Source organism: Oncorhynchus nerka, linkage group LG3 (assembly GCF_034236695.1).
Source record: "Oncorhynchus nerka isolate Pitt River linkage group LG3, Oner_Uvic_2.0, whole genome shotgun sequence".
Taxonomy (NCBI): domain Eukaryota; kingdom Metazoa; phylum Chordata; class Actinopteri; order Salmoniformes; family Salmonidae; genus Oncorhynchus; species Oncorhynchus nerka.
Window position 1 is genome coordinate 16,147,378 of NC_088398.1, and position 26,277 is coordinate 16,173,654.

General features: G+C 47.7%; 2 protein-coding genes across 2 annotated transcripts in view; one reads left to right on the forward strand and one right to left on the reverse strand.

The window, feature by feature from the left end:
- Positions 1-21,234, forward strand: part of si:ch73-22o12.1 (nectin-2) — a 92,638-nt gene extending 71,404 nt beyond the window's left edge. The window contains exons 7-10 of the mRNA XM_029622985.2: positions 18,914-19,046; positions 19,125-19,197; positions 19,420-19,506; positions 20,195-21,234. Of these exons, the coding sequence (XP_029478845.2) occupies positions 18,914-19,046; positions 19,125-19,197; positions 19,420-19,506; positions 20,195-20,419 (518 nt within the window). The 3' untranslated portion in view covers positions 20,420-21,234. The remainder of the gene's footprint in view (positions 1-18,913; positions 19,047-19,124; positions 19,198-19,419; positions 19,507-20,194) is intronic.
- A 2,577-nt stretch (positions 21,235-23,811) lies between these two features.
- LOC115102741 (regulatory subunit of type II PKA R-subunit domain containing 1) lies at positions 23,812-25,339 on the reverse strand. Its single transcript, XM_029622999.2, has 4 exons — positions 24,985-25,339; positions 24,389-24,465; positions 24,158-24,204; positions 23,812-24,057 (listed from the first exon to the last, which is right to left on the reverse strand). Exons 1-4 carry the CDS (start codon positions 25,063-25,065, stop codon positions 23,978-23,980), a joined length of 285 nt encoding a protein of 94 aa, XP_029478859.1. The 5' UTR covers positions 25,066-25,339; the 3' UTR covers positions 23,812-23,977.
- Positions 25,340-26,277: the final 938 nt, after the last annotated feature.

The following is a 26,277-nucleotide window of genomic DNA, read 5'->3' on the forward strand; positions in this document are numbered from 1 at the left end:
ATATTGACGAATACGCTGATTCGGTGTGCGAGTTCATTAGAACGTGCGTTGAAGATGTCGTTCCCATAGCAACGATAAAAACATTCCCTAACCAGAAACCGTGGATTGATGGCAGCATTCGCGTGAAACTGAAAGCGCGAACCACTGCTTTTAATCAGGGCAAGGTGTCTGGCAACATGACCGAATACAAACAGTGCAGCTATTCCCTCCGCAAGGCTATTAAACAAGCTAAGCGTCAGTACAGAGACAAAGTAGAATCTCAATTCAACGGCTCAGACACAAGAGGCATGTGGCAGGGTCTACAGTCAATCACGGACTACAAGAAGAAACCCAGCCCAGTCACGGACCAGGATGTCTTGCTCCCAGGCAGACTAAATAACTTTTTGCCCGCTTTGAGGACAATACAGTGCCACTGACACGGCCTGCAACGAAAACATGCGGTCTCTCCTTCACTGCAGCCGAGGTGAGTAAGACATTTAAACGTGTTAACCCTCGCAAGGCTGCAGGCCCAGACGGCATCCCCAGCCGCGCCCTCAGAGCATGCGCAGACCAGCTGGCCGGTGTGTTTACGGACATATTCAATCAATCCCTATACCAGTCTGCTGTTCCCACATGCTTCAAGAGGGCCACCATTGTTCCTGTTCCCAAGAAAGCTAAGGTAACTGAGCTAAACGACTACCGCCCCGTAGCACTCACTTCCGTCATCATGAAGTGCTTTGAGAGACTAGTCAAGGACCATATCACCTCCACCCTACCTGACACCCTAGACCCACTCCAATTTGCTTACCGCCCAAATAGGTCCACAGACGATGCAATCTCAACCACACTGCACACTGCCCTAACCCACCGTGACAAGAGGAATACCTATGTGAGAATGCTGTTCATCGACTACAGCTCGGCATTAAACACCATAGTACCCTCCAAGCTCGTCATCAAGCTCGAGACCCTGGGTCTCGACCCAGCCCTGTGCAACTGGGTACTGGACTTCCTGACGGGCCGCCCCCAGGTGGTGAGGGTAGGCAACAACATCTCCTCCCCGCTGATCCTCAACACGGGGGCCCCACAAGGGTGCGTTCTGAGCCCTCTCCTGTACTCCCTGTTCACCCACGACTGCGTGGCCACGCACGCCTCCAACTCAATCATCAAGTTTGCGGACGACACAACAGTGGTAGGCTTGATTACCAACAACGACGAGACGGCCTACAGGGAGGAGGTGAGGGCCCTCGGAGTGTGGTGTCAGGAAAATAACCTCACACTCAACGTCAACAAAACTAAGGAGATGATTGTGGACTTCAGGAAACAGCAGAGGGAACACCCCCCTATCCACATCGATGGAACAGTAGTGGAGAGGGTAGCAAGTTTTAAGTTCCTCGGCATACACATCACAGACAAACTGAATTGGTCCACTCACACTGACAGCGTCGTGAAGAAGGCGCAGCAGCGCCTCTTCAACCACAGGAGGCTGAAGAAATTCGGCTTGTCACCAAAAGCACTCACAAACTTCTACAGATGCACAATCGAGAGCATCCTGGCGGGCTGTATCACCGCCTGGTACGGCAACTGCTCCGCCCTCAACCGTAAGGCTCTCCAGAGGGTAGTGAGGTCTGCACAACGCATCACCGGGGGCAAACTACCTGCCCTCCAGGACACCTACACCACCCGATGTTACAGGAAGGCCATAAAGATCATCAAGGACATCAACCACCGAACCACTGCCTGTTCACCCCGCTATCATCCAGAAGGCGAGGTCAGTACAGGTGCATCAAAGCTGGGACTGAGAGACTGAAAAACAGCTTCTATCTCAAGGCTATCAGACTGTTAAACAGCCACCATTGAGTGGCTGCTGCCAACACACTGTCATTGACACTGACCCAACTCCAGCCACTTTAATAATGGGAATTGATGGGAAATGATGTAAATATATCACTAGCCACTTTAAACAATGCTACCTTATATAATGTTACTTACCCTACATTATTCATCTCATATGCATACGTATATACTGTACTCTACATCATCGACTGCATCCTTATGTAATACATGTATCACTAGCCACTTTAACTATGCCACTTTGTTTACTTTGTCTACATACTCATCTCATATGTATATACTGTACTCGATACCATCTACTGTATGCTGCTCTGTACCATCACTCACTCATATATCCTTATGTACATATTCTTTATCCCCTTACACTGTGTATAAGACAGTAGTTTTAGAATTGTTAGTTAGATTACTTGTTGGTTATCACTGCATTGTCGGAACTAGAAGCACAAGCATTTCGCTAAACTCGCATTAACATCTGCTAACCATGTGTATGTGACAAATAAAATTTGATTTGATTTGATTAGGTAGAGGGGGGTAGATCCAGTTGAATGCATCTTCCACATGACAGAGTGTGTTTGGGAGGAGGACTGTGGAGGAGAAGTGGGGGGTTGTTGTAGGGTGATGGGTTTCAGTATAGTGTAGGGGGGGTGATAGAGGATGTTTGGGAGGAGAAGTGGTGGTTGTTGTAGAGGGATGGGTTTCAGTATAGTGTAGGTTTAGGAGTGGGTTGATTTGGGCTGAGGAGAGGAATGGGGGGGAGTAGGATTAGAAGACAGGGGGCATGGGGTTAGTGCAACTGTGTTAGTTTAGATTCTGTGTGTGTGTGTGTGTGTGTGTGTGTGTGTGTCTCTATATATCCCACTCAGTGGTGCAGTGACCTCAACCACCACCTGCAAAAACAGACTGTAGCCGCAGATGAGAGGTGCGTGTGTGTGCGTGTGCACATCAAGTTCCCATGCTGGGATGTACCTGGAACTAAACCTCGCCCTTAAGCACACAGAATAATAATACATTTTTCAGGGTCCTAGTTAGCTGGCAGCACTAACCTACTGTCTGTCAGTCTGATCTTTATCGATATGAGAATGGTTACCCCTGCTCCGATCCTAAGAATAGATATGTGTGTGTGTTTGGCTCGGGCACTCACCGTCTCAACACGCTCTCAATCGTGCTCTCACCACACACACACACACACACCAATCAAGAGAAGAGCAGAAACAGAAATTCTCTGGCTCTAGGTTGGTCAGGATAATATGATATTTTTATTCAACTCTTGTCAGGTCTAGAGTGAATCAACTGGTCACAGTGTGTCTTTGTGACGATGTACATGCAGCTCTCTCACACGGGATAGAGATTGTGTGCGTCTTCTCTCTGAGGTAGTCCAGAGTGATTTTATTCAGTGATTGTGTGGTCTCGTCTCTCTGTAGGAGTGAAGTCTATTTCTGTTCTCTTTATCTGACATTAAGTAGAGTCAGGTTGTGGGAAGTACTGTGACAACTTCACACAGCTATGCCTGTGTGTGAGGCAACTTCTCTTGACACTTCTACACACACTCTGTATTATCACATCCCATTCACCTTTGTCTCTCCATCTAAACACCTCTTTTTCTTCTCTATCAGACATCCATCTTCTCCATCACTCTCTCTCTCTCTGCTGCTTACTCTTTCACCTCTTCCATTGTCCCTCCTTTTTTAACCTTTCTCTCTCTCTCTCTCGCTCTCTCGGTTTTTCTCTCTCTGTCACTCTCTCATAATAAAGAAGGGAGATGGATGGTGAGAATCTGACAACCCACCTCACTGCTCAGAGATACAGTCTCTCTTTCTCCCCTTATATCTGTCCCTGTTTCTCTGATCTGGTTACCACAGGAGACTGACAACCCCCCAGTGTTACCTGCAGCCAATCAGATCAGAATATATTATGTGAGGAAAGGAGTTCCTTTCCACTTATTGAGCTTCTCTGTTGCAAGCCAGACGTTGTCTAGAGGGCAGAACAGAGGGGAGCTAAAGGTATTGAACTGTGTGGTGTATCTACCTGTCTTCTGAGTCTTAGCCTCGCTGCTGAGCCCTGCTCTTAACACACTGCAGGGCCACAGTGACAGGGCCACAGTGACAGGGCCACAGTGACAGGGGCACAAATATGGTGCTGTGGGTCTGCTCCATGGAGAGGCCTGATTCATGTCCATGTGCAGAGGAGTGTCTGACACGAGAGCAGTGTGTGTGACATACGAGAGCAATGAGCAGCCGGGGCCTTAGTCACACACATACACACACACACACACACACACAGAGCAATATTAGAGCTCTCATCTTTTACCACCTATGGCTCCTTGGGCGTAGCAGCACTATATTGGTTTAGCTGTACTTTAGTGTGTGTCTGGTCTGGGAGTCTCTAGTCTTCTATCATCTGTAGCCCCATGCCTCTATTCTACAATTTATCTCTGTATTACAGGGCCTGTCTATGAGCTTTTCTCCTGTCCTTTATCCTCCATAGGCCCACACCAGGGATGCAGCAAAAATGGCCCTCTATTCCCTATGTAGTGCACTACTTTTGACCAGAGACCATTTCTGGTCTAAAGTAGTGCACTACATAACAAATAGGTTGTGAATTTGGGACACAGGCCATGTGATGTATGGAGCTGTTCCATTTCTAGATCTGTTTCTGTGCTACATGGTCAGTCTAGTGTCTGAGGTTTTCTCTGCGTGGGTAGCCTATCACGTCTGTGGCCAGGTTGACTGTGGCCAGGTTGACTGGTCAGCTTGTCTGTGGTCAGGTTGTCTGTGGCCAGGTTGTCTGTGTCTGCTGTGTTCAGTACTGTGTGGGGTGTGTGTGTGAGTGGCTGCTGCGTTCAGTACTGTGTGTGTGTGTGTGGGGGGGTGAGTGTCTGCTGCGTTCAGTACTATGTGTGTGTGTGTGTGTGTGTGTGTGTGTGTGTGTGTGTGTGTGTGCGTGGCTGCTGCTGTATTCAATTCTTTTTTGTTTTTTGTGTGTGTCTGCTCCCATTGTGTGTAGGCAGTCTATTTGACTTGATGAGCCAGGCTTTGTATTAGGCAGGTTAAGCTGCAGGGGGAATTTTGTAACAGTTGACCGGTTCCACTGAGTCATTTGTGTGGAGGAGAGAGTGGAAAAGAGCGCGAAGGGAGGGAGGGAGTAGGGGAACAAGTGGTTCGGGGTGAAAGATGAGTGCAGATGAAAAGTGATGGAGGGGAAAAGAAAGAGAACAACAGCTGGAAGAGCCAGAGGGAGCAGAGATGACACTGCCCATCCTTCCTTCTCTCCCTCCCTCCTTCATTCCTTCCCTCCTTCCTTGTCCTTCATCCATGGGCCCTGAGCCTGTCTGTAGTGTATAGCCCCACTCCTCATTACGCTCTCTCAACCTTAAAGGTCACAGGCATGGTGGGATGGAGGAGGGCTTATAAAATGCAACAAGAAAATCTCCTTTATGTAACTGCTGCTGGAGCTTTTGTCAGGGAGTTGTGTGTCTTTGTCAGGGAGTTGTGTGTCTTTGTCAGGGAGTTGTGTGTCTTTGTCAGGGGGTTGTGTGTCTTTGTCAGGGAGTTGTGTGTCTTTGTCAGGGGGTTGTGTGTCTTTGTCAGGGGGTTGTGTGTCTTTGTCAGGGAGTTGTGTGTCTTTGTCAGGGAGTTGTGTGTCTTTGTCAGGGAGTTGTGTGTCTTTGTCAGGGGGTTGTGTGTCTTTGTCAGGGGGTTGTGTGTCTTTGTCAGGGAGTTGTGTGTCTTTGTCAGGGGTTTGTCAGGGAGTTGTGTGTCTTTGTCAGGGAGTTGTGTGTCTTTGTCAGGGGGTTGTGTGTCTTGTGTCATTGGAGTTGTGTGTCTTTGTCAGGGGTTGTGTGTCTTTGTCAGGGGTTGTGTGTCTTTGTCAGGGGTTGTGTGTCTTTGTCAGGGGGTTGTGTGTCTTTGTCAGGGGTGTTGTGTGTCTTTGTCAGGGGTTGTGTGTCTTTGTCATGGAGTTGTGTGTCTTTGTCAGGGGGTGGAGTTGTGTGTCTTTGTCAGGGAGTTGTGTGTCTTTGTCAGGGTTGTGTGTCTTTGTTGTGTGTCTTTGTCAGGGAGTTGTGTGTCTTTGTCTTTGGGAGTTGTGTGTCTTTGTCAGGGGTTGTGTGTCTTTGTCAGGGGGTTGTGTGTCTTTGTCAGGGAGTTGTGTGTCTTTGTCAGGGAGTTGTGTGTCTTTGTCAGGGAGTTGTGTGTCTTTGTCAGGGGGTTGTGTGTCTTTGTCAGGGGGTTGTGTGTCTTTGTCAGGGGGTTGTGTGTCTTTGTCAGGGGGTTGTGTGTCTTTGTCAGGGAGTTGTGTGTCTTTGTCAGGGGTTGTTGTGTCAGTCTTTGTCAGGGGGTTGTGTCTTTGTCTTGTGTCAGGGGTTGTGTGTCTTTGTCAGGGAGTTGTGTGTCTTTGTCAGGGGGTTGTGTGTCTTTGTCAGGGAGTTGTGTGTCTTTGTCAGGGAGTTGTGTGTGTGGGTTGACACTACTGTGTTGAAATCTCTAATGACATCATCTAATATCCAGAGACTAGTTTCACTGGGCTCTCTGCAACTTGAGGTGCTGTACAGTAACCAGGCCTATAGCCTGTCTCTGAGGCTAAGTCTCCATGCCTGTCCCCTATAGCTCTGGCTGTCCTGTCCACCCTGTCCCCTATTGCCTCTGTCTCCTTCACTGACTCCCCCCTCCTCTCCCTATCCACCCTCCTCTCTTCTCTCCCTCCTCACTCCAACCCTCCTGTCTCTATTCGTGGTAGTAATGTTTTTGTACAGTGATGACAACCAGGGTCATAGCTAGCCTGCCACCACGTCCAGCGGTGGAGCTGTGAGACACACACACACACACACACACACACACTGGTGTTTGGTGACATTTTACAGCAAAATGATTCATCAGTGTTGACATTCAGCCTTATGAATAATATTCATGATCCATACAGCAGAGGCATGTTACACACGAGTGTACACACACACACACACACACACGCTTCTACAGGCGGTGGGGAGAGCATGTCACAGCCAAGACATGTCACGCACACACAGAATGCATTTACCCAAGTTACTGGTCACTAGAGATGTTCTTCCACTATACAATGGATAGACGACTGTAGATCTGTAGTCCGATAGATTAATAATTAGACTCGTATAACCTTTGTTCTCTTTCATTCTGAAAGACTCCCCCCCCCCCCCCCCCCCCAGTGTTTTGTTTAATTCAGATTTTTAATCAGCCAGACATTTTGGATTTTTTTATTTCAGTCATATTTTTCATCTGTTTTCAGTAACACACTTTTCCTTCAGGCATTGGACCTGTGTGAAGTCTGGTATGATGAGTCATTTTTGAAAGGAGCTAGAGGTTTGGTGCGTTAAAGAGAAAGAATGAGTTGGAGTGAGTGAAGATAATGAGATGATTGGCTTTGGGGCAGGTGAACATTCCTTGGTGTCATATAGCAGAGGGTGAAGGGAGAGCATCTTTCTGTCAAACGGGTTGGTGACAGTGGACACTGTTGTCTATGGCATGTATGCTCAGTCAACCAGCCTAATATTGCTTAATGGTCTACTGACTGGTGTGTTTCAGAGGAAGTGGTTGAGCTTTTATCTTGGCTAGTGAGTCAGACAGTCGGGTTCCTGTCACTCTGGCTACCTGGCTGCTGCTACCTGCTAGACAGTTCTGTCACCTGCTAGACAGTTCTGTCACCTGCTAGACAGTTCTGTCACCTGCTACACCGTTCTGTCACCTGCTAGACCGTTCTGTCACCTGCTAGACCGTTCTGTCACCTGCTAGACTGTTCTGTCACATGCTAGACCGTTCTGTCACCTGCTAGACTGTTCTGTCACCTGCTAGACAGTTCTGTCACCTGCTAGACAGTTCTGTCACCTGCTACCTGCTAGACCGTTCTGTCACCTGCTAGACAGTTCTGTCACCTGCTAGACAGTTCTGTCACCTGCTAGACAGTTCTGTCACCTGCTAGACTGTTCTGTCACCTGCTAGACTGTTCTGTCACCTGCTAGACTGTTCTGTCACCTGCTAGACAGTTCTGTCACCTGCTATAGACCGTTCTGTCACCTGCTAGACCGTTCTGTCACCTGCTAGACAGTTCTGTCACCTGCTAGACAGTTCTGTCACCTGCTAGACAGTTCTGTCACCTGCTATACCGTTCTGTCACCTGCTAGACCGTTCTGTCACCTGCTAGACCGTTCTGTCACCTGCTAGACTGTTCTGTCACCTGCTAGACTGTTCTGTCACCTGCTAGACAGTTCTGTCACCTGCTATAGACTGTTCTGTCACCTGCTAGACCGTTCTGTCACCTGCTAGACCGTTCTGTCACCTGCTAGACCGTTCTGTCACCTGCTAGACCGTTCTGTCACCTGCTAGACCGTTCTGTCACCTGCTAGACCGTTCTGTCACCTGCTAGACTGTTCTGCTCACCTGTCACCTGCTAGACCGTTCTGTCACCTGCTGTCACCTGCTAGACTGTTCTGTCACCTGCTAGACTGTTCTGTCACCTGCTAGACCGTTCTGTCACCTGCTATGTCACCTGCTAGACCGTTCTGTCACCTGCTAGACTGTTCTGTCACCTGCTAGACTGTTCTGTCGCCTGCTAGACTGTTCTGTCGCCTGCTCTGTCGCCTGCTAGACTGTTCTTGCTAGACTGTTCTGTCGCCTGCTAGACTGTTCTGTCGCCTGCTAGACTGTTCTGCTAGACTGTTCTGTCACCTGCTAGACTGTTCTGTCACCTGCTAGACAGTTCTGTCACCTGCTAGACAGTTCTGTCACCTGCACCTGCTAGACCGTTCTGTCACCTGCTAGACCGTAGACCGTTCTGTCACCTGCTAGACCTTAGACCGTTCTGTGACCTGCTAGACCGTTCTGTGACCTGCTAGACTGTTCTGTCACCTGCTAGACCGTTCTGTCACCTGCTAGACAGTTCTGTCACCTGCTAGACAGTTCTGTCACCTGCTATACCGTTCTGTCACCTGCTAGACCGTTCTGTCACCTGCTAGACCGTTCTGTCACCTGCTAGACCGTTCTGTCACCTGCTAGACTGTTCTGTCACCTGCTAGACAGTTCTGTCACCTGCTATCACCTGCTAGACTGTTCTGTCACCTGCTTCTGTCACCTGACCGTTCTGTCACCTGCTAGACCGTTCTGTCACCTGCTAGACCGTAGACCGTTCTGTCACCTGCTAGACCGTTCTGTGACCTGCTAGACCGTTCTGTCACCTGCTAGACCGTTCTGTCACCTGCCAGACCGTTCTGTCACCTGCTAGACTGTTCTGTCACCTGCTAGACTGTTCTGTCACCTGCTAGACCGTTCTGTCACCTGCTAGACTGTCACCTGCTAGACCGTTCTGTCACCTGCTAGACCGTTCTGTCACCTGCTAGACTGTTCTGTCGCCTGCTAGACTGTTCTGTCGCCTGCTAGACTGTTCTTGCTAGACTGTTCTGTCGCCTGCTAGACTGTTCTGTCGCCTGCTAGACTGTTCTGTTCTGTCACCTGCTAGACTGTTCTGTCACCTGCTAGACTGTTCTGTCACCTGCTAGACAGTTCTGTCACCTGCTATGTCACCTGCTAGACCGTTCTGTCACCTGCTAGACTGTTCTGTCGCCTGCTAGACTGTTCTGTCGCCTGCTAGACTGTTCTGTCGCCTGCTAGACTGTTCTTGCTAGACTGTTCTGTCGCCTGCTAGACTGTTCTGTCGCCTGCTAGACTGTTCTGCTAGACTGTTCTGTCACCTGCTAGACTGTTCTGTCACCTGCTAGACAGTTCTGTCACCTGCTATAGACCGTTCTGTCACCTGCTAGACCGTTCTGTCACCTGCTAGACAGTTCTGTCACCTGCTAGACAGTTCTGTCACCTGCTATACCGTTCTGTCACCTGCTAGACTGTTCTGTCACCTGCTAGACCGTTCTGTCACCTGCTAGACTGTTCTGTCACCTGCTAGACTGTTCTGTCACCTGCTAGACAGTTCTGTCACCTGCTATAGACTGTTCTGTCACCTGCTAGACCGTTCTGTCACCTGCTAGACAGTTCTGTCACCTGCTAGACCGTTCTGTCACCTGCTAGACCGTAGACCGTTCTGTCACCTGCTAGACCGTTCTGTGACCTGCTATGTCACCTGCTAGACCGTTCTGTCACCTGCTAGACTGTTCTGTCGCCTGCTAGACTGTTCTGTCGCCTGCTAGACTGTTCTGTCGCCTGCTAGACTGTTCTGCTAGACTGTTCTGTCACCTGCTAGACTGTTCTGTCACCTGCTAGACAGTTCTGTCACCTGCTATAGACCGTTCTGTCACCTGCTAGACCGTTCTGTCACCTGCTAGACAGTTCTGTCACCTGCTAGACAGTTCTGTCACCTGCTATACCGTTCTGTCACCTGCTAGACTGTTCTGTCACCTGCTAGACCGTTCTGTCACCTGCTAGACTGTTCTGTCACCTGCTAGACTGTTCTGTCACCTGCTAGACAGTTCTGTCACCTGCTATAGACTGTTCTGTCACCTGCTAGACCGTTCTGTCACCTGCTAGACCGTTCTGTCACCTGCTAGACAGTTCTGTCACCTGCTAGACCGTTCTGTCACCTGCTAGACCGTAGACCGTTCTGTCACCTGCTAGACCGTTCTGTGACCTGCTAGACTGTTCTGTCACCTGCTAGACCGTTCTGTCACCTGCTAGACAGTTCTGTCACCTGCTAGACTGTTCTGTCGCCTGCTAGACTGTTCTGTCGCCTGCTAGACTGTTCTTGCTAGACTGTTCTGTCGCCTGCTAGACTGTTCTGTCGCCTGCTAGACTGTTCTGTCGCCTGCTAGACTGTTCTGTCGCCTGCTAGACTGTTCTTGCTAGACTGTTCTGTCGCCTGCTAGACTGTTCTGTCGCCTGCTAGACTGTTCTGTCACCTGCTAGACCGTTCTGTCACCTGCAAGACCGCTCTGTCACCTGCTAGACCGCTCTGTCACCTGCTAGACCGCTCTGTCACCTGCTCGACAGTTCTGTCACCTAGAGGAAACACTGATGGTCCTGATACAGGTGTCTCAGAGACCAGTGTGTATTGTTCACCTCCAGTTGAGCTGGTAGAGCAGAGACAGAGGGACCTGATACAAGTCTAACAGGTGTGTCTGTGTCTAGAAGAAAGATGGGTATGTGTCACCTCCAGTAGACGCACATCTATCTGATACACATCTATCTGATACCGCTGTGCGTGTGTGTTGCCTGCAGGAAGTGTTGAACATCAACAAGCCATTGATAGATTACACAGAGAACAATGCCATGATCTGCTCCTGTTCAGGTGACTGCTACTGTGTACACAGCAGCGTTGGGATCAATTCAGTTTCAATGCAGTCAATCCAGGAAGTGAACTGAAATTCAAGAACTGCAAACGTCTCATAGAAAGTAAATGGAAACTTTTCAATGATTGAATTGAAATGGAAGTTACCCCAACCCTGGTACACAGACCAAAAGAATGTTGAGCTTTGTGAGATGTTGAGAACAGACAGAATACCGGCCCAGGCGAAGACAGTTGGAGTAGAAAGGAAGCCACTGCCCATCTAGGTGTGTAATAACTGCCTCATCCTTCACAATGAGTAGCCTCCATTCCCATAGCAGCAGATCAAAAACACTCACATCAGCTCTGTTCCATCCTTCTGACTCTGTGTTGTTACACAGGTACCTTTCTTCCCCACACACACTCCTGTCTCTCCGTGTGTGTGTTCCCTCTCCTCTCGCCGTGTCTAACGCGGTCTGACACACACTTGTGCAGAAGCGTACACACACACTAACTACTTCAGGAGGATTGGACTGGTGTAAAGCTGGCAAGAAATCAATCCTCTCTCCCTCTTCTCCCTTCTTCCACTCTTCTGTCCTCTGAGCTCTGTATTAAATATGTAGAGGCCTGTGCTGTGCTGGGTGTTTTAAGGGCTAGTGTAGTGTCTCCTCAGGGAACACTGATATGACTCTCATCAACACCGCTCTGAATGACGTGTGTGTGTGTAGTGTTGTAGTGTGTTACTGTACACACACACACACATACACAATGACTTAGTTTGCTCTGGTGAACACTTAAATTGATTGGCATGCACTCACACACACTGACTAGTGTCTACAGTACAATGATTATAATGTGAAAAACAACCAGCAGTGTTGCAGTTTGACACACTTAAACCTGTGCACCTGGCACCCACTACCGTACTCCGTTCAAAGGCACTTTAATGTTTTGTCTTGCTCATTCACCCTCTGAATGACACGTGTCTCGAGGCTTAAGATCCTTCTATAACCGGTCTCTTCCACTTCATCTGCGCTGATTTCAATAAGTGACCACCGATTCCACCTGGATTCAGCTGGTCGGTCTGTCATGGAAAGAGCGGGTGTTCCTAATGTTTTGTACACTCAGTGTATGTGTGTCTTTCTGTACTGTGTTGACTGTCATGTTGAGTGTCATTGTAACGCGCAGCCAGTGTTTGTGTCATGTCTTTCACGCAGGGCTGGCCTGCTGTTCCACACTGCACCAAGTGTCCTTCACTGCTACCCATTGATTACCTCACACACTGTGCTCCTCACCCACTGCAATGTATTTATGTCCTCTCACCCACTTTATACTTTACTGTTGCTATTGAACTGTCTATCTCTGACACACACACACACACACACACACACACACACACACACTGAGAGGTGGGAGAGATGGAGGAGCATGATATAGCTAACTGTATATTGAGATTCTGATGAATTGTGACATAAAAATGATTATCTGAGAGAGCCAGACTTGATGCAGTGTGTTAGATGCTGTAGGAAGGATCATTATGTGCTCATGGGGTTGTCTGTCTGGAAGATATTGTCGGTAAGGCCTTTTGATGCATGTACAGCAGTTTGATATTCTTCATCTGTGACACGCGGGGGTGGGTGTGCATGTGTAAATGTGAATATTAGCATCCATATGCATACATTGTGTGTGCTTGACAGTGTGTGTGTGTGTGTGTGTCAGCCTGTATGATTGTGTTTTTGTAACACTAAATGTGTGCATGCATTTGTAGTGTGCTATGTGTAATGTTAGTGTTAAGGACAGGCACTGTGAAGAGCACATCTATAGCAACACCATAGTATGTGGTAATGAGTTCCATCACAGGAGGCTGCTGAGGAGGCTCATAATAATGGTGCTGAGGAGGCTCATAATAATGGTGCTGAGGAGGCTCATAATAATGGTGCTGAGGAGGCTCATAATAATGGTGCTGAGGAGGCTCATAATAATGGTGCTGAGGAGGCTCATAATAATGGTGCTGAGGAGGCTCATAATAATGGTGCTGAGGAGGCTCATAATAATGGTGCTGAGGAGGCTCATAATAATGGCCGGAACAGAGCAAATGGAATGGCATCAAACAACAGGAGCCCATGTGTTTGATACCATTCCACTGATTCCACTTCAGTCATTACCACGAGCCTGTTCTCCCCAATGAAGGTCCCATCAACCTCCTGTGACTTCCATGTATGATCAGCACAAGGCTCCCACAACCTCGAACACCTCCCAGGGAACACAGTAGATGTGAGAGGAACTATATATAACGGTGGTTCTGGTTTGCATTGTGATTCCACAACCATATGCCCACAGGCCCATTTAGATGTCCATGCAAATAACGAGTGCATACTTGAATGTGTATGTTACTTGCGCTGTAACCCTGCATAATCAACAACAAACTAAACCTAGTCACTGAAGCTCGCCACATAACGATAAGTCCTTTTTTTTCGACATACAAATTCTTACCCTCATTGCCTATTCTATTCCATTGTTTATATGCCCAATAGTTCACCATGGCAGAGGAGAATTGTCTTAATGAGAGTTTAAATCCGAATGCAGAGCTAGAGCCGGGCCTGTGCCATTCTGGCTGTGCAGATTCTCTTGAGGGGCATTGGATGAAAAGGGGAGAGAATGCAACTGGAGAGCGGGGCCATTACGGCTCCCCGTTCTGTTAATCAGTCTCTTATTCGAGGTAGTCTACTGGAGGCAGCCCCCAATTAGCCGCCTGCTGTGGCCGAGAGGATACATCTCAGTAGTCTGAAGTCATCTCTCTTTCCTCCATCTCTACTGACATTGAACAAATATAGCTATAAGTGATATTAAATTCTAGCAAGGCATCCTCCTCTATTGCTTTGACCTAACACAGCCTAACCTGAGACCAGCACAGATTCCATTTCAGAACATCTCTTTTTATGTGTTAGTAGAGGAAACCGTAGTGGAAATGTTCATTTGTCTCACCTCAATCCCCTCTCAGTAGGAGGCTGCGCTCTGGGCTGGGATCCCTCTGTGCATGGCGGAGTAGTGCTCCAGTAGTTAATGAAGTGGATGTTCTCCCAGGCAGAAGGTCACAGGGCAGGTAAACAGACCAAAGGGTGACAGACCAGGCCCCAGGGAAGGAGGGGGAGGTTAGGGACAGTTCACATTATGACACACTAGCTAACTGAGGTGACCTGGGTTCTTATAGTACAACTCCTAGTTATCCGGTGTGTGTGTGTGTGCATGCCTTGTTATGGACCTGCCAGCTGCAACCTGTGTATGTTTTATCTTTGCTGGGATGAACAGTTATTTGGTGTGGTTGTGGGTTGGTGTGTGTTGCCTTTGGACTACTACAGCCTGCCTAGTCCTATTCCTACCCCTTTCGGTCCTTCTCAACCCGGACTGGACAGCTACATTTGGCTAAACCAGCAGGCCGACTGGACCCAGCCACCGCTGTGCCAGTGTAAAGTGGACTGTAAATATTGACGCAGAGACAGCGAGGGGGGAGCCGCGACCTTGTCAGAGAGAGAGGGTATGAGCGAGTGAGAGATATCCTGCCTTCTCCCAGGGCGCCTGTCGGTGCCTTAATGCACCATGGCAGGGAGCACACTCTCCCTGCAGAGAGAGGGGGAGATCAACGTCAAACACTCACACACCCACACGCAATTGTATGCATACACACTGTCTTTCCTGCTGTTACACACAGACACAGGCTTGGTGTCCCTGACATCCGTTTAATCCCAGACAGTGTAAATGCATGGGGCCAGCTCTGGAGTCACCCTAGATGAATACTGGGCCTGTCTGACAGACTAGAGCTTCAGTACAGCACCAGGCCCAGGCAGGCAGCCAACAGTAGTCCATGTGGTGGTGGTTATATTGTGTAGTGTGTTTTATTGTTAGCAGCAGTAATATAAGACGAGCAGACTTGAAGAGGCAGTTCCCAAAGTGATCTGAATTCCTCTCCATCACCCAGTCTCTCCCATTCGTCCTCTCTTCTATCACTGTATGCCCTTGTCCTTATCTACCCCCCCCCCCCCTTATCTACCCCCCCGCCGCATGATTATGTATGCGGCGCCTGGTTACCAGGATACAGGGTCGCTAGGGAGCGAGGTGTGTGTGTTGGGCTGGATGGCTGTTGGAAATGTAACACTGTTAAGCCTTTAGGATCTAAGGGCTAGACTTCTCCTCTCCCTGACTGAGCAATGGGATTACTTCAGCTCCCTCTTCATCCTCATCCTCATCTCTATCAGTGCTGATCAATCCGTCTAGACCTAATCTGTAACCCCATCATCTGGGGTCAATGGAACCGTGTTTGTCTCGTGTCTGTTGATGCTCAAACTTAAAAAGTCAACAAAAAACAATACAGATGGATTTTATGATCAGCAACAATTGGATTGTTTGGCCAATGATGAATGACCCTTTAATCTGTTTGGGTCAATGACTTTTATAGCTGAGGTATAATAAATGTGTAGCTCCGGGAGCGGAGGTGTGTGTGTGTGTGTGTGTGTGTGTGTGTGTTTGAGGTCAGAGAGGGTAATAAAACAGGTTTATCTCTGCTCATTAGGAGATTAAAGATGCAGAGCTGGAGACGCTACAGATTTGAGCTGCCATATTAAGGAGAGATAAACGAGCGTTTCCCAAATGAAGGCAGCAGGATGGGAGAGGGGAGAGGCAGGGATAAGTGCAGCTAGGCCAGCCCAGCCAGCCGAGGTCACATGAGTCATATGGGCCTGTAGGCTGGGGAAGCATGTTAAGAGGTAGACCTGTATCACGGAGAGAGGCAGGCGGGCAGGCCGCACGGAGAGAGGCAGGCAGGCGGGCGGGCGGGCGGGCCCCACGGCGAGAGAGGCAGGCGGGCGGGTGGGCAGGCCCCACGGCAAGAGAGAGGCAGGCGGGCGGGCAGGCCCCACGGCGAGAGAGGCAGGCGGGCGGGCAGGCCCCACGGCGAGAGAGGCAGGCGGGCGGGCAGGCCGCACCGCAGAGAGGCAGGCGGGCGGGCAGGCCGCACCGAGAGAGGCAGGCGGGCGGGCAGGCCGCACCGAGAGGCAGGCGGCGGGCAGGCGGAGAGAGGCAGGCGGCGGCAGGCCGCACCGAGAGAGGCAGGCGGGCGGGCAGGCCGGGAGAGGCGGCAGGCAGGCCGGGCGGGCCCCCGAGAGAGGCAGGCGGGCGGGCGGGCAGGCCGCACGGCAAGAGAGAGGCAGGCGGGCGGGCAGGCCGCACCGAGAGAGGCAGGCGGGCGGGCAGGCCGCACCAAGAGAGGCAGGCGGGCGGGCAGGCCGCACCGAGAGAGGCAGGCGGGCGGGCAGGCCGCACCGAGAGAGGCAGGCGGGCGGGCAGGCCGCACCGAGAGAGGCAGGCGGGCGGGCAGGCCGCACGGAGAGAGGCAGGCGGGCGGGCAGGCCGCACGGAGAGAGAGAGAGGCAGGCAGCACGGAGAGGGAGAGGCAGAGAGAGGCAGGCAGCACGGAGAGGCAGGCTGCACGGAGTGGCACGAACTCGCTTTCCTAATCAGCCAGCAATCACCTGGAGGCCGCTTAATTATGCACCAGCTATCTTATGCAGCAGTGCTCTAGTGTTGTAGAACTTTGGCATTATTTTTAAGAATATTTTAAAACTCTAGCAGTATTTTAGACCATACCTCACATTGAGAATACAGGTAGAATCCTTGAGAATACACCGACTGGCTAAACCCTGTCTCAATCTGTGGATGGGGGTGTGAGGGAGGGTATGGGGGTGGGAGGAAGGGTATGGGGGTGTGAGTGAGTGGGATGAAGGGTATGGGGGTGTGAGTGAGTGGGAGGGGTTTGAGTGAGTGAGTGAGTGAGTGAGTGGGTATGGGTGTGCAGCACACCACAGAGAATTGTGTGTGTATAAATGTTGGTGTGAGTGACTGGGATATTGGATAGTATACAAGTTGGCCCTGCCATCTGGACTCTGCTTTGTGTGTGTGTGTGTGCGCGCGCACATTCACGGAGCCCAGCCCGTCCTTGTCGGAGGGCAGGGGAGCACGGCGCCAGCTAAGAGAGACAGCGGGCATGCTCGGGCTGTCTGGGAGATTTCATTAGAATGAGACATGGCTGGCATCCACCACAGATACAGAGGGCATGATCTCTATTCACCACTGCTGGAGTCACTCAGACAGCGGCTGCATCTCAATACTCTAAAGTGGCATCCTCTCCTTTATCTGAACTTATCTGAAAAGAAAGTACCCTAATAAATTATGCTTACCAGATAAAGCTGTCACCGGCCCAGTTTATTCCCTATCAGTGAAAAGGAAAGGAGGTGAGGGGAGGAAATCACTTTGGACTATAGAGTTTTATGGAGAGAGGGAGGAAAAGTTTCAGGTTTTATTAGTCGTATGTACAGGTAACACATGGTATGCTGTACACCGTCCAACTAAATTGTTAGTTGCAGGTTCCTTTTTGACAATGCAACAACAATAAGAAATAAAATATAAGAATAGGAACATAAAGTAAATGGCTCAGTAGAATAGAATAAACATTTTAGCATCAGTATAATACAGGAAGGCACAATTTATAGTACAATATTCGCCCATGTATCAGGGAAGGGGGGGATTGGAGGACAAGTGAGGATAAAAAAAAAGATAGGGATGGTTAAGATGGAGCAAGAAAGCACTATAGACAAAAATGGAGCATGGATATAGCCAGATACAAAGTTGACGACCAGGGGAGTGATGAAGAGCAAATGGAGGATGGAACAGAGGTAGTGAATATTATTAGTACTTCAGAGCCGGTGTTATGGAGACACAGCACCGCCATGTGGACAACAGGCTGTATTACACCCTAATCACCTAGTAACACTCCCTTATAAGTCCTATAACTGGACTACTGCCATGTTGTAAATCTTTCTGTCTCATAAGACCTATTAAACTAGACACATTAAACATGCCATGTTCTGAACAATAATGACTTTATAAATGTCAGGGTAAACTACTCTGGAGATCATTTTAGAAATTGTCATTTATTATTGACTGTTTTAGTTAGTTTTAGTGGGAAACCAAAGCGTTTGTATTTTATTTACATGTTGTGGTCTAATTTAAAACAACTGCTTTTTACATGCGAAAAGGTCATTGGATGCTCCATTGTTTACGTTACAGAGCGTTGCTATAAGGTCATCAGTACCACAGCCATAATTATAAGCCTAACAACATTCAATCAGGGGACAACCAATTACTTTCCCTGTGTAACTCTCCTCCAATTAGCTGAGCTCCTCATTGCCATTTAACACTCCATCATTAGCATAATCCCCTGTGCAATGATGGGGAGAATAATGAGATGGGTCACACTGTGTGTTTGTGTACTCCTGTCTTGTGTATAATCCTATTGTTAGTATTGGTACTAGTGGTCATGGTTCATTAGAGGAAGGTACTACAGTCACTACGTCGGATTGTCTGCCTCCCCATGTGACTGTAGTCTACACTAATGTAGACCTTTCTTCTGGAAAGGCAGACACACACTTTCTCTGCATCTCGGCTTGCTGTCTCACACACGTACACACCTCTATAACTCTCGCATCCACAGACAGTTTATTTGCACCTCTTGTCTCACACACACACCATTGACTGTAATTAGCCTACTTCATTACTTGGGGATTACATTTTGAATTCCGCTTTCAGAACCTTTCACCACAAATGAAACGATATGTATTGAAATGCACTGTAGAGTTATTCCTGTGCATGTGGGACTACTCCAGCATGTGAATGCTATCACTACTCTGTTGTTAATGTTATCTCTCTCTCTCTCTTTGTACTTATCCCCTTAAACCTCCCTTCTATTCTTTGTCTTCCTTCCTATCTCACTTTTTCTCTCATCTCTCTCTGTCTCTCTCTGCAGGTACTCGACTGCCAGTGATGGGTCCCACTACAAGCGGTGTTATCGGAGGGCTCATTGGGGTAGTTCTGCTGCTGGCTGTTATTGGGAGTGTTGTGGTCTTGGTCCGCAAAAAGCGCAACCAGCACAATGGAGAGTGAGTTTGTAACTGTCACTCATACTAAGTGATCATCCTTACTGTTTGTTTTGATTCCCTCCTTTCTCTCTTTCTCAGTGGTCCACCCAAGTACAAGCCCCCTCCCCCTAACAAGCAGCAGACCATCACCACCAGCAGCTCTACTGATAGGGTGAGGGATGCTGGCCAGCCATAACTTTTAGACTTGCTGTGATGGGAGATGTTTATATATCTCTACATGGCCCCTCAATTTGTATTTTACAATACCACATGTTTTTTTTTTTATCAACATTGTTAAAAGATTATGTAGTTTATGAAAGTGTCCATCTGAAATAGGTTTTACCCCAACTCAGAGTAGATGAGAATAATCCTGTGTGTGTGTGTGTATCTGCAGCTGAACACCAGTCGAGACCCTGTGGAGAGCAAGGACGGATCAGTGGACCACCTGTACTACGCTCTGCAGGATGCCGAGCCCAGCACGGTAAGAACACAGCCATACATGGGGTGCATCTCTCAATAGTCCTTCTCTCCTGAATCGTTTTCTCAATCTTCAGACATAAATACACCTGGATGGGTGAAAGCAAATTCCCAGCTGGCCTCCTTGATATTGCTTCCACCTGGCTTGTGTTTTCCTATCAGTATACATTAAGCTCTGTAGCTTTGGCTTATAAAGTGCCTCAACCCAACTCTTAGTTTATTATCTACATCATTTATAATACATCCTGGTAAAGGATTCATGAAACAAAAAGAAATCAATCATTTAACATCTACTTATGATCATTAATTCATCAGTTACTCAACATGATTGCCCTATTTACCAGTACACAAACATGAGAACGTGTAGGAAACTGAAGGGTGTGGAGGGCTGCTATGTGGATAGAAGCTGTTACACTGAACATGCTATAGATGGAAACATGTGTTTTTAATACTGTAGCAACCATTGCCTTGGTAAGCTAGTTGCAATTTCCTCCCGTGATTTAACCCTATTGGAGCAGTGGTTAGCAAGTTTGTCCATTGGCTAGAAGACCTGGGGTCAAGACTCTCAAAGGGTGTTGCTCTGTCAGTTTGTTCGCTAATGCAAGGGTCACTAGAATACTATGAAGACTGCATTGGTTCTCCTTATTTTTACATGATTATTAAGATGATTTAATATGGTTCTTTCCCACCAGGACTTGGACGCGTACAGTGATGAGGAATACAATTGTGATGCGGAGGAGTTGCGCTACGCTGGCGCCCCCTCTGGCTGGGATGAACCCAGGGTGAACGAAGTCCCGCCCCTGTACGCCCCCAACCAGTACAAGGCCAATGATTACTATGACAAAGAGGAGGACCACCCCCCTGCCACTGGAACATCTCGTGGAGACAGCTTTGTGTCCCAGGCCATGTTTGTGTGAAGACGGGAGACATTGGAAGTGTGTGTGGGACTAAACTTGTTTGTTCGTGAAGAACATCGGACACTGGATGTGTGTGTCTGTGGGATGGCTGCAGTGTGTGATGGTTGTAGTCATTGCCGTTCAATCAGTGTCTGCAATCTAGAAGTTTACATTGTGTACTAAAGTGAGCATGCTCTACCACAGTATGTTGGTTACAGAATGTACTACGTAGGCCTACTGTTGTGTATTGGGTTCTAATAACGGGAATCATGTTTTTTAAAGGGGGATCCGCTTTAATGTTAAAATGCTGTGCAAGTCAGACACAACATAAAACAACACAAACTTGTATCGCGGTTGGTTGAAACTCCTTTGCATGTTGTGGTTAAAGTACAGTATGTGTGTGAGATTGTTTAATAGGCAAAGATCCAGGGCCAGCTTACCCTCTTTGAATCCTAACCATTACCATTAGGGGATAACGCAATACTGACCTAGGATCAGATCAGTGTGTATTGATAGCTCCATCATACTGTGTAATGTAGATGGGCTCTGGGGTCAGGAGACTGGTAGTAGTACACTACTCTGAGCTAAAGGCAGTATGATGATGTTGCCTATAGACACTGGTAGAAGGTCAGTTGTGTTTTACTCCCTAAGGATTATGTTTAAGATTTTACATAATGTAATCTGATCCGAGATCTGTGTCTAAGATACAATTCTGGATTCCCAGAGCCCAATACAAGCCATAAGAGAGGGGCAATCAATTGCCTGAACAAATATCAAACAATGTAAGTTACTGACAATCTTGTGTATATATAAAAAGGAAATCTGTTACCTTTTAACATTGACGTGTCTAAACATTGATGATTTGTGCCTGTTCGCTCAGGATTTAAAAGCTCTATTCACATGCTCTACCACAGTATGTTGGTTACAGAATGTACTACGTAGGCCTACTGTTGTTGTTGCAGATGACTTCGTCAACCATTTTGAAAAGAAGGTCAACGACATCCGATCCTCGTTTGCTAAGTCAAACGACACCGCTGGTTCTGCTCACACTGCCCTACCCTGTGCTCTGACCTCTTTCTCCCCTCTCTCTCCAGATGAAATCTCGCGTCTTGTGACGGCCGGCCGCCCAACAACCTGCCCGCTTGACCCTATTCCCTCCTCTCTTCTCCAGACCATTTCCGGAGACCTTCTCCCTTACCTCACCTCGCTCATCAACTCATCCCTGACCGCTGGCTACGTCCCTTCTGTCTTCAAGAGAGCGAGAGTTGCACCCCTTCTGAAAAAACCTACACTCGATCCCTCCGATGTCAACAACTACAGACCAGTATCCCTTCTATCTTTTCTCTCCAAAACTCTCGAACGTGCCGTCCTTGGCCAGCTCTCCCGCTATCTCTCTCAGAATGACCTTCTTGATCCAAATCAGTCAGGTTTCAAGACTAGTCATTCAACTGAGACTGCTCTTCTCTGTATCACGGAGGCCCTCCGCACTGCTAAAGCTAACTCTCTCTCCTCTGCTCTCATCCTTCTAGACCTATCGGCTGCCTTCGATACTGTGAACCATCAGATCCTCCTCTCCACCCTCTCCGAGTTGGGCATCTCCGGCGCGGCCCACGCTTGGATTGCGTCCTACCTGACAGGTCGCTCCTACCAGGTGGCGTGGCGAGAATCTGTCTCCTCACCACGCGCTCTCACCACTGGCGTCCCCAGGGCTCTGTTCTAGGCCCTCTCCTATTCTCGCTATACACCAAGTCACTTGGCACTGTCATAACCTCACATGGTCTCTCCTATCATTGCTATGCAGACGACACACAATTAATCTTCTCCTTTCCCCCTTCTGATGACCAGGTGGCGAATCGCATCTCTGCATGTCTGGCAGACATATCAGTGTGGATGACGGATCACCACCTCAAGCTGAACCTCGGCAAGACGGAGCTGCTCTTCCTCCCGGGAAGGACTGCCCGTTCCATGATCTCGCCATCACGGTTGACAACTCCATTGTGTCCTCCTCCCAGAGCGCTAAGAACCTTGGCGTGATCCTGGACAACACCCTGTCGTTCTCAACTAACATCAAGGCGGTGGCCCGTTCTTGTAGGTTCATGCTCTACAACATCCGCAGAGTACGACCCTGCCTCACACAGGAAGCAGCGCAGGTCCTAATCCAGGCACTTGTCATCTCCCGTCTGGATTACTGCAACTCGCTGTTGGCTGGGCTCCCTGCCTGTGCCATTAAACCCCTACAACTCATCCAGAACGCCGCAGCCCATCTGGTGTTCAACCTTCCCAAGTTCTCTCTCACCCCGCTCCTCCGCTCTCTCCACTGGCTTCCAGTTGAAGCCGCATCCGCTACAAGACCATGGTGCTTGCCCTCACGGAGCTGTGAGGGGAACGGCACCTCAGTACCTCCAGGCTCTGATCAGGCCCTACACCCAAACAAGGGCACTGCGTTCATCCACCTCTGGCCTGCTCGCCTCCCTACCACTGAGGAAGTACAGTTCCCGCGCAGCCCAGTCAAAACTGTTCGCTGCTCTGGCCCCCAATGGTGGAACAAACTCCCTCACGACGCCAGGACAGCGGAGTCAATCACCACCTTCCGGAGACACCTGAAACCCCACCTCTTTCAGGAATACCTAGGATAGGATAAAGTAATCCTTCTCACCCCCTTAAAAGATTTAGATGCACTATTGTAAAGTGGCTGTTCCACTGGATGTCTTAAGGTGAACGCACCAATTTGTAAGTCGCTCTGGATAAGAGCGTCTGCTAAATGACTTAAATGTCAAATGTAATGTAAATGTTGAAATGTCCAATATTATCAGGGTCTAGGTTTTTATACAATTTCAGGGTCTTCTCTATACAATCACTTAATTGTTAAACCAGATGTGCCTATTTTTGTAGCGTGTCAGATTTTAAAATGTGAATCAAACAGAATTCTGAATGATTTTGTCATCTTTGTGAGATGGAATTGACCTGTTTTTACTGTGTATGTTTTTACAGCAAAGCCTGATGCGTTGGTTACTTGATGATTTTAAATTCATTAAACATTTCAACCGTGTGGTCAGTATTGCTGCTGTCACATTTTCTCATCTTGCTTAAATGTTTTTTGTTTCGTCTGATGAGTTGGGGAGTTTACGGAAACGGGAGTCCAGAAGGGGGAACTTTGAGGCTTGAGAAAGCGGTTAGTGCTATCGGGAATCCTTGTAACCTTAACCGTTTTCTATTTAAACTTCCAATAGGGTAATGTCAGAGTTGTGACGTCCCAATGATCCCGTTTAGACTTTACCCTGAGAACTCCTGTAAAGAGGCTGTCCACTCCACCCTATAGGCCTAGAAATCTTTTCCTCTCAACCAGGGGTATAAACATCCTCCTTTAGCCCTGTAACTAACGTGTTGTAATGATGCTCAGTAAGAACATCTGCCTGGGTGCCAGTACATTCCCACTTTATATCATGTTTTATATTTATATCACGTTACTTTGCAACAAAGAACTAGTCAATACAGAGGATGTACAGAACACAGAGAAAGAGGCCTGTTACAGCTTTACACTTCAATAACAGTTGAACTGCCAAACACTCCGGTAAGGATTCAGTCTGTGCCGGTGTCGGCAGGATCGCCCTGCAGTTTGGAGCCAATGATCAAACCAAGGTTTGGGTCGGTGAAGTAATCTGAAAGAGAGAAAATATGTTAATTATCGGTAGTTCTAAGTAGAGGACTGTCCCTGTCTGTATATTGGTGTACGTGTCAATTTGTGTTGATTGAACCCACCTGCTGCATACTCTCGAATGTCTGTGGGTCTTTTGAGAAATACATCTCTGTAAAAAAAAAAAAACAAGAAGCAGGTACCCAAGCAATTGGCCAGTTAGACTTCATTACTGTAGCTAAATATGAAATATAATTATATTCGTTATTGATGTCTGGAGCTTGAGAGCCCTAATAGAGATGGAGAATAATATGTCTGAAAATATACTGTTAGTCAGTGCCAGCCAATTAACAAACCTTAAAAAGTTGCTTATTAAGGCCTCCGTCTCTGGATGCTCTCTCAAATATTTTTCATTGTTGATTCTTGTATTGATCTATGAAAAATAATGAATTAGCGAATGGCTCTCCAGAGGACAGAGGGACAGTTCTAATCTGTCAATACTGAAAAAAGAGGGGGGGGGACATCTGAATTTCCATTTTATTCGACAGACAACCTAACATCATACTATAAGATCTGTCTAATATATACATTGTTGGCATTGCTTGTCCCAGGAGAAATATAAAGGTGAATGTCCATTAACTTTACTGTCCATTCTACTCTTTCCCATGGCTCATGATATTGGAAAAGCCCGATGGCAATAGCAGATTCAAAGTTACCCCACGTAATGTTTGTCATTGCTGAGCCTATCTTTAACCAAGGAATTTCTGCTAGCTAACTATTAGCTGGATGAATGCAAAAATGCAGTGAGTGATAGAACAAGAAATCCTATTGTATTTTAATTCCTAATTTTATCGATAGAACTAGCTAACTAAATGTTGTTGGAGAAGCCAAGGAGCACTCATGAAGCTAACGACGTTACATACAGTAGTAAAGTGTTAGCTAGCTAATTTACCTTAAATTGTCGGAGTTGCTGTTGTTGCTCGATGCTTAATGCACCAAAGTCCAGTTTCTCCAAACCACGTTTATCAGCCATTTGATCTCATCAGCTAATATTCCTTTGATAGCCTGCTTGCTAGCTACCGTTAATATCTTTACCAAAACAAAACATCGCCTTTTGTTGACAAGCCCCACTGTTACTATGGCAACAGCCTGAGTAGAACAGAAGCAACACTTTTCCCACAGAGTTTATCTTTGCTTTCCCCCATGACATCTCTGTAGGTTTCTAGGGCTCTGGGTGGCAGCCAATGTGACAACGTTTTTCAGAGCCTGTATTGAGGGATCCAGCCACAGGACATGAGAGTTCTGTCATATTACCCAAACAGCTCATCAGTTGTTGTGACCTAAGCAAGTACCTCTGGAGTAGATGTCTCTACTATAGGCCCATGCAGGGAGACCAGAACACTCATGGATGGATAATTGATGTGTGAGATTCGTGTTCGCTCCTATTCACTATTGTAGACTATAGAGCACACACATTTTCTTCAGAAAATTGACCTTTTTTAGTTTTACTTACATTTGACTCAAGTCAAGTGTAATATTTAAAAATAACCATTAATATGAATTAATATGCTTAATTTGGTTACAGATTAAAATCTTAGAATTGTATTGAGGGGGTTTGGACAAGTAGGGTTGGCAGGGCAGTCAAGAGGAGGGAGGTGTGTACACATGAGGGACTTGGTATAGAAAATCCTGGGGACACGCTCTCTCAAAGGATGGGTTTAACCCAATAATAGTGACCTATAGCGACCTTGTCAAGAGGTCTGGACCACTTGTTGTAACAGTAAGTAATTATCCATTACTTACTTGTCACCAAACCCATCACATTCATTAGGCCAATTACTGTCTGGAACATTTTCAAGTGTCCCCTTGTCTATTCTTCCATCACATTCATTAGGCAAAATACTGTTAGGCAGACCTTTTTTATTTTATTTTTTTATTTCACCTTTATTTAACCAGGTAAGCAAGTTGAGAACAAGTTCTCATTTACAATTGCGACCTGGCCAAGATAAAGCAAAGCAGTTCGACACATACAACGACACAGAGTTACACATGGAGTAAAACAAACATAGTCAATAATACAGTAAAAAAAAAACAAGTCTATATACAATGTGAGCAAATTAGGTGAGAAGGGAGGTAAAGGCAAAAAGGCCATGGTGGCAAAGTAAATACAATATAGCAAGTAAAACACTGGAATGGTAGTTTTGCAATGGAAGAATGTGCAAAGTAGAAATAAAAATAATGGGGT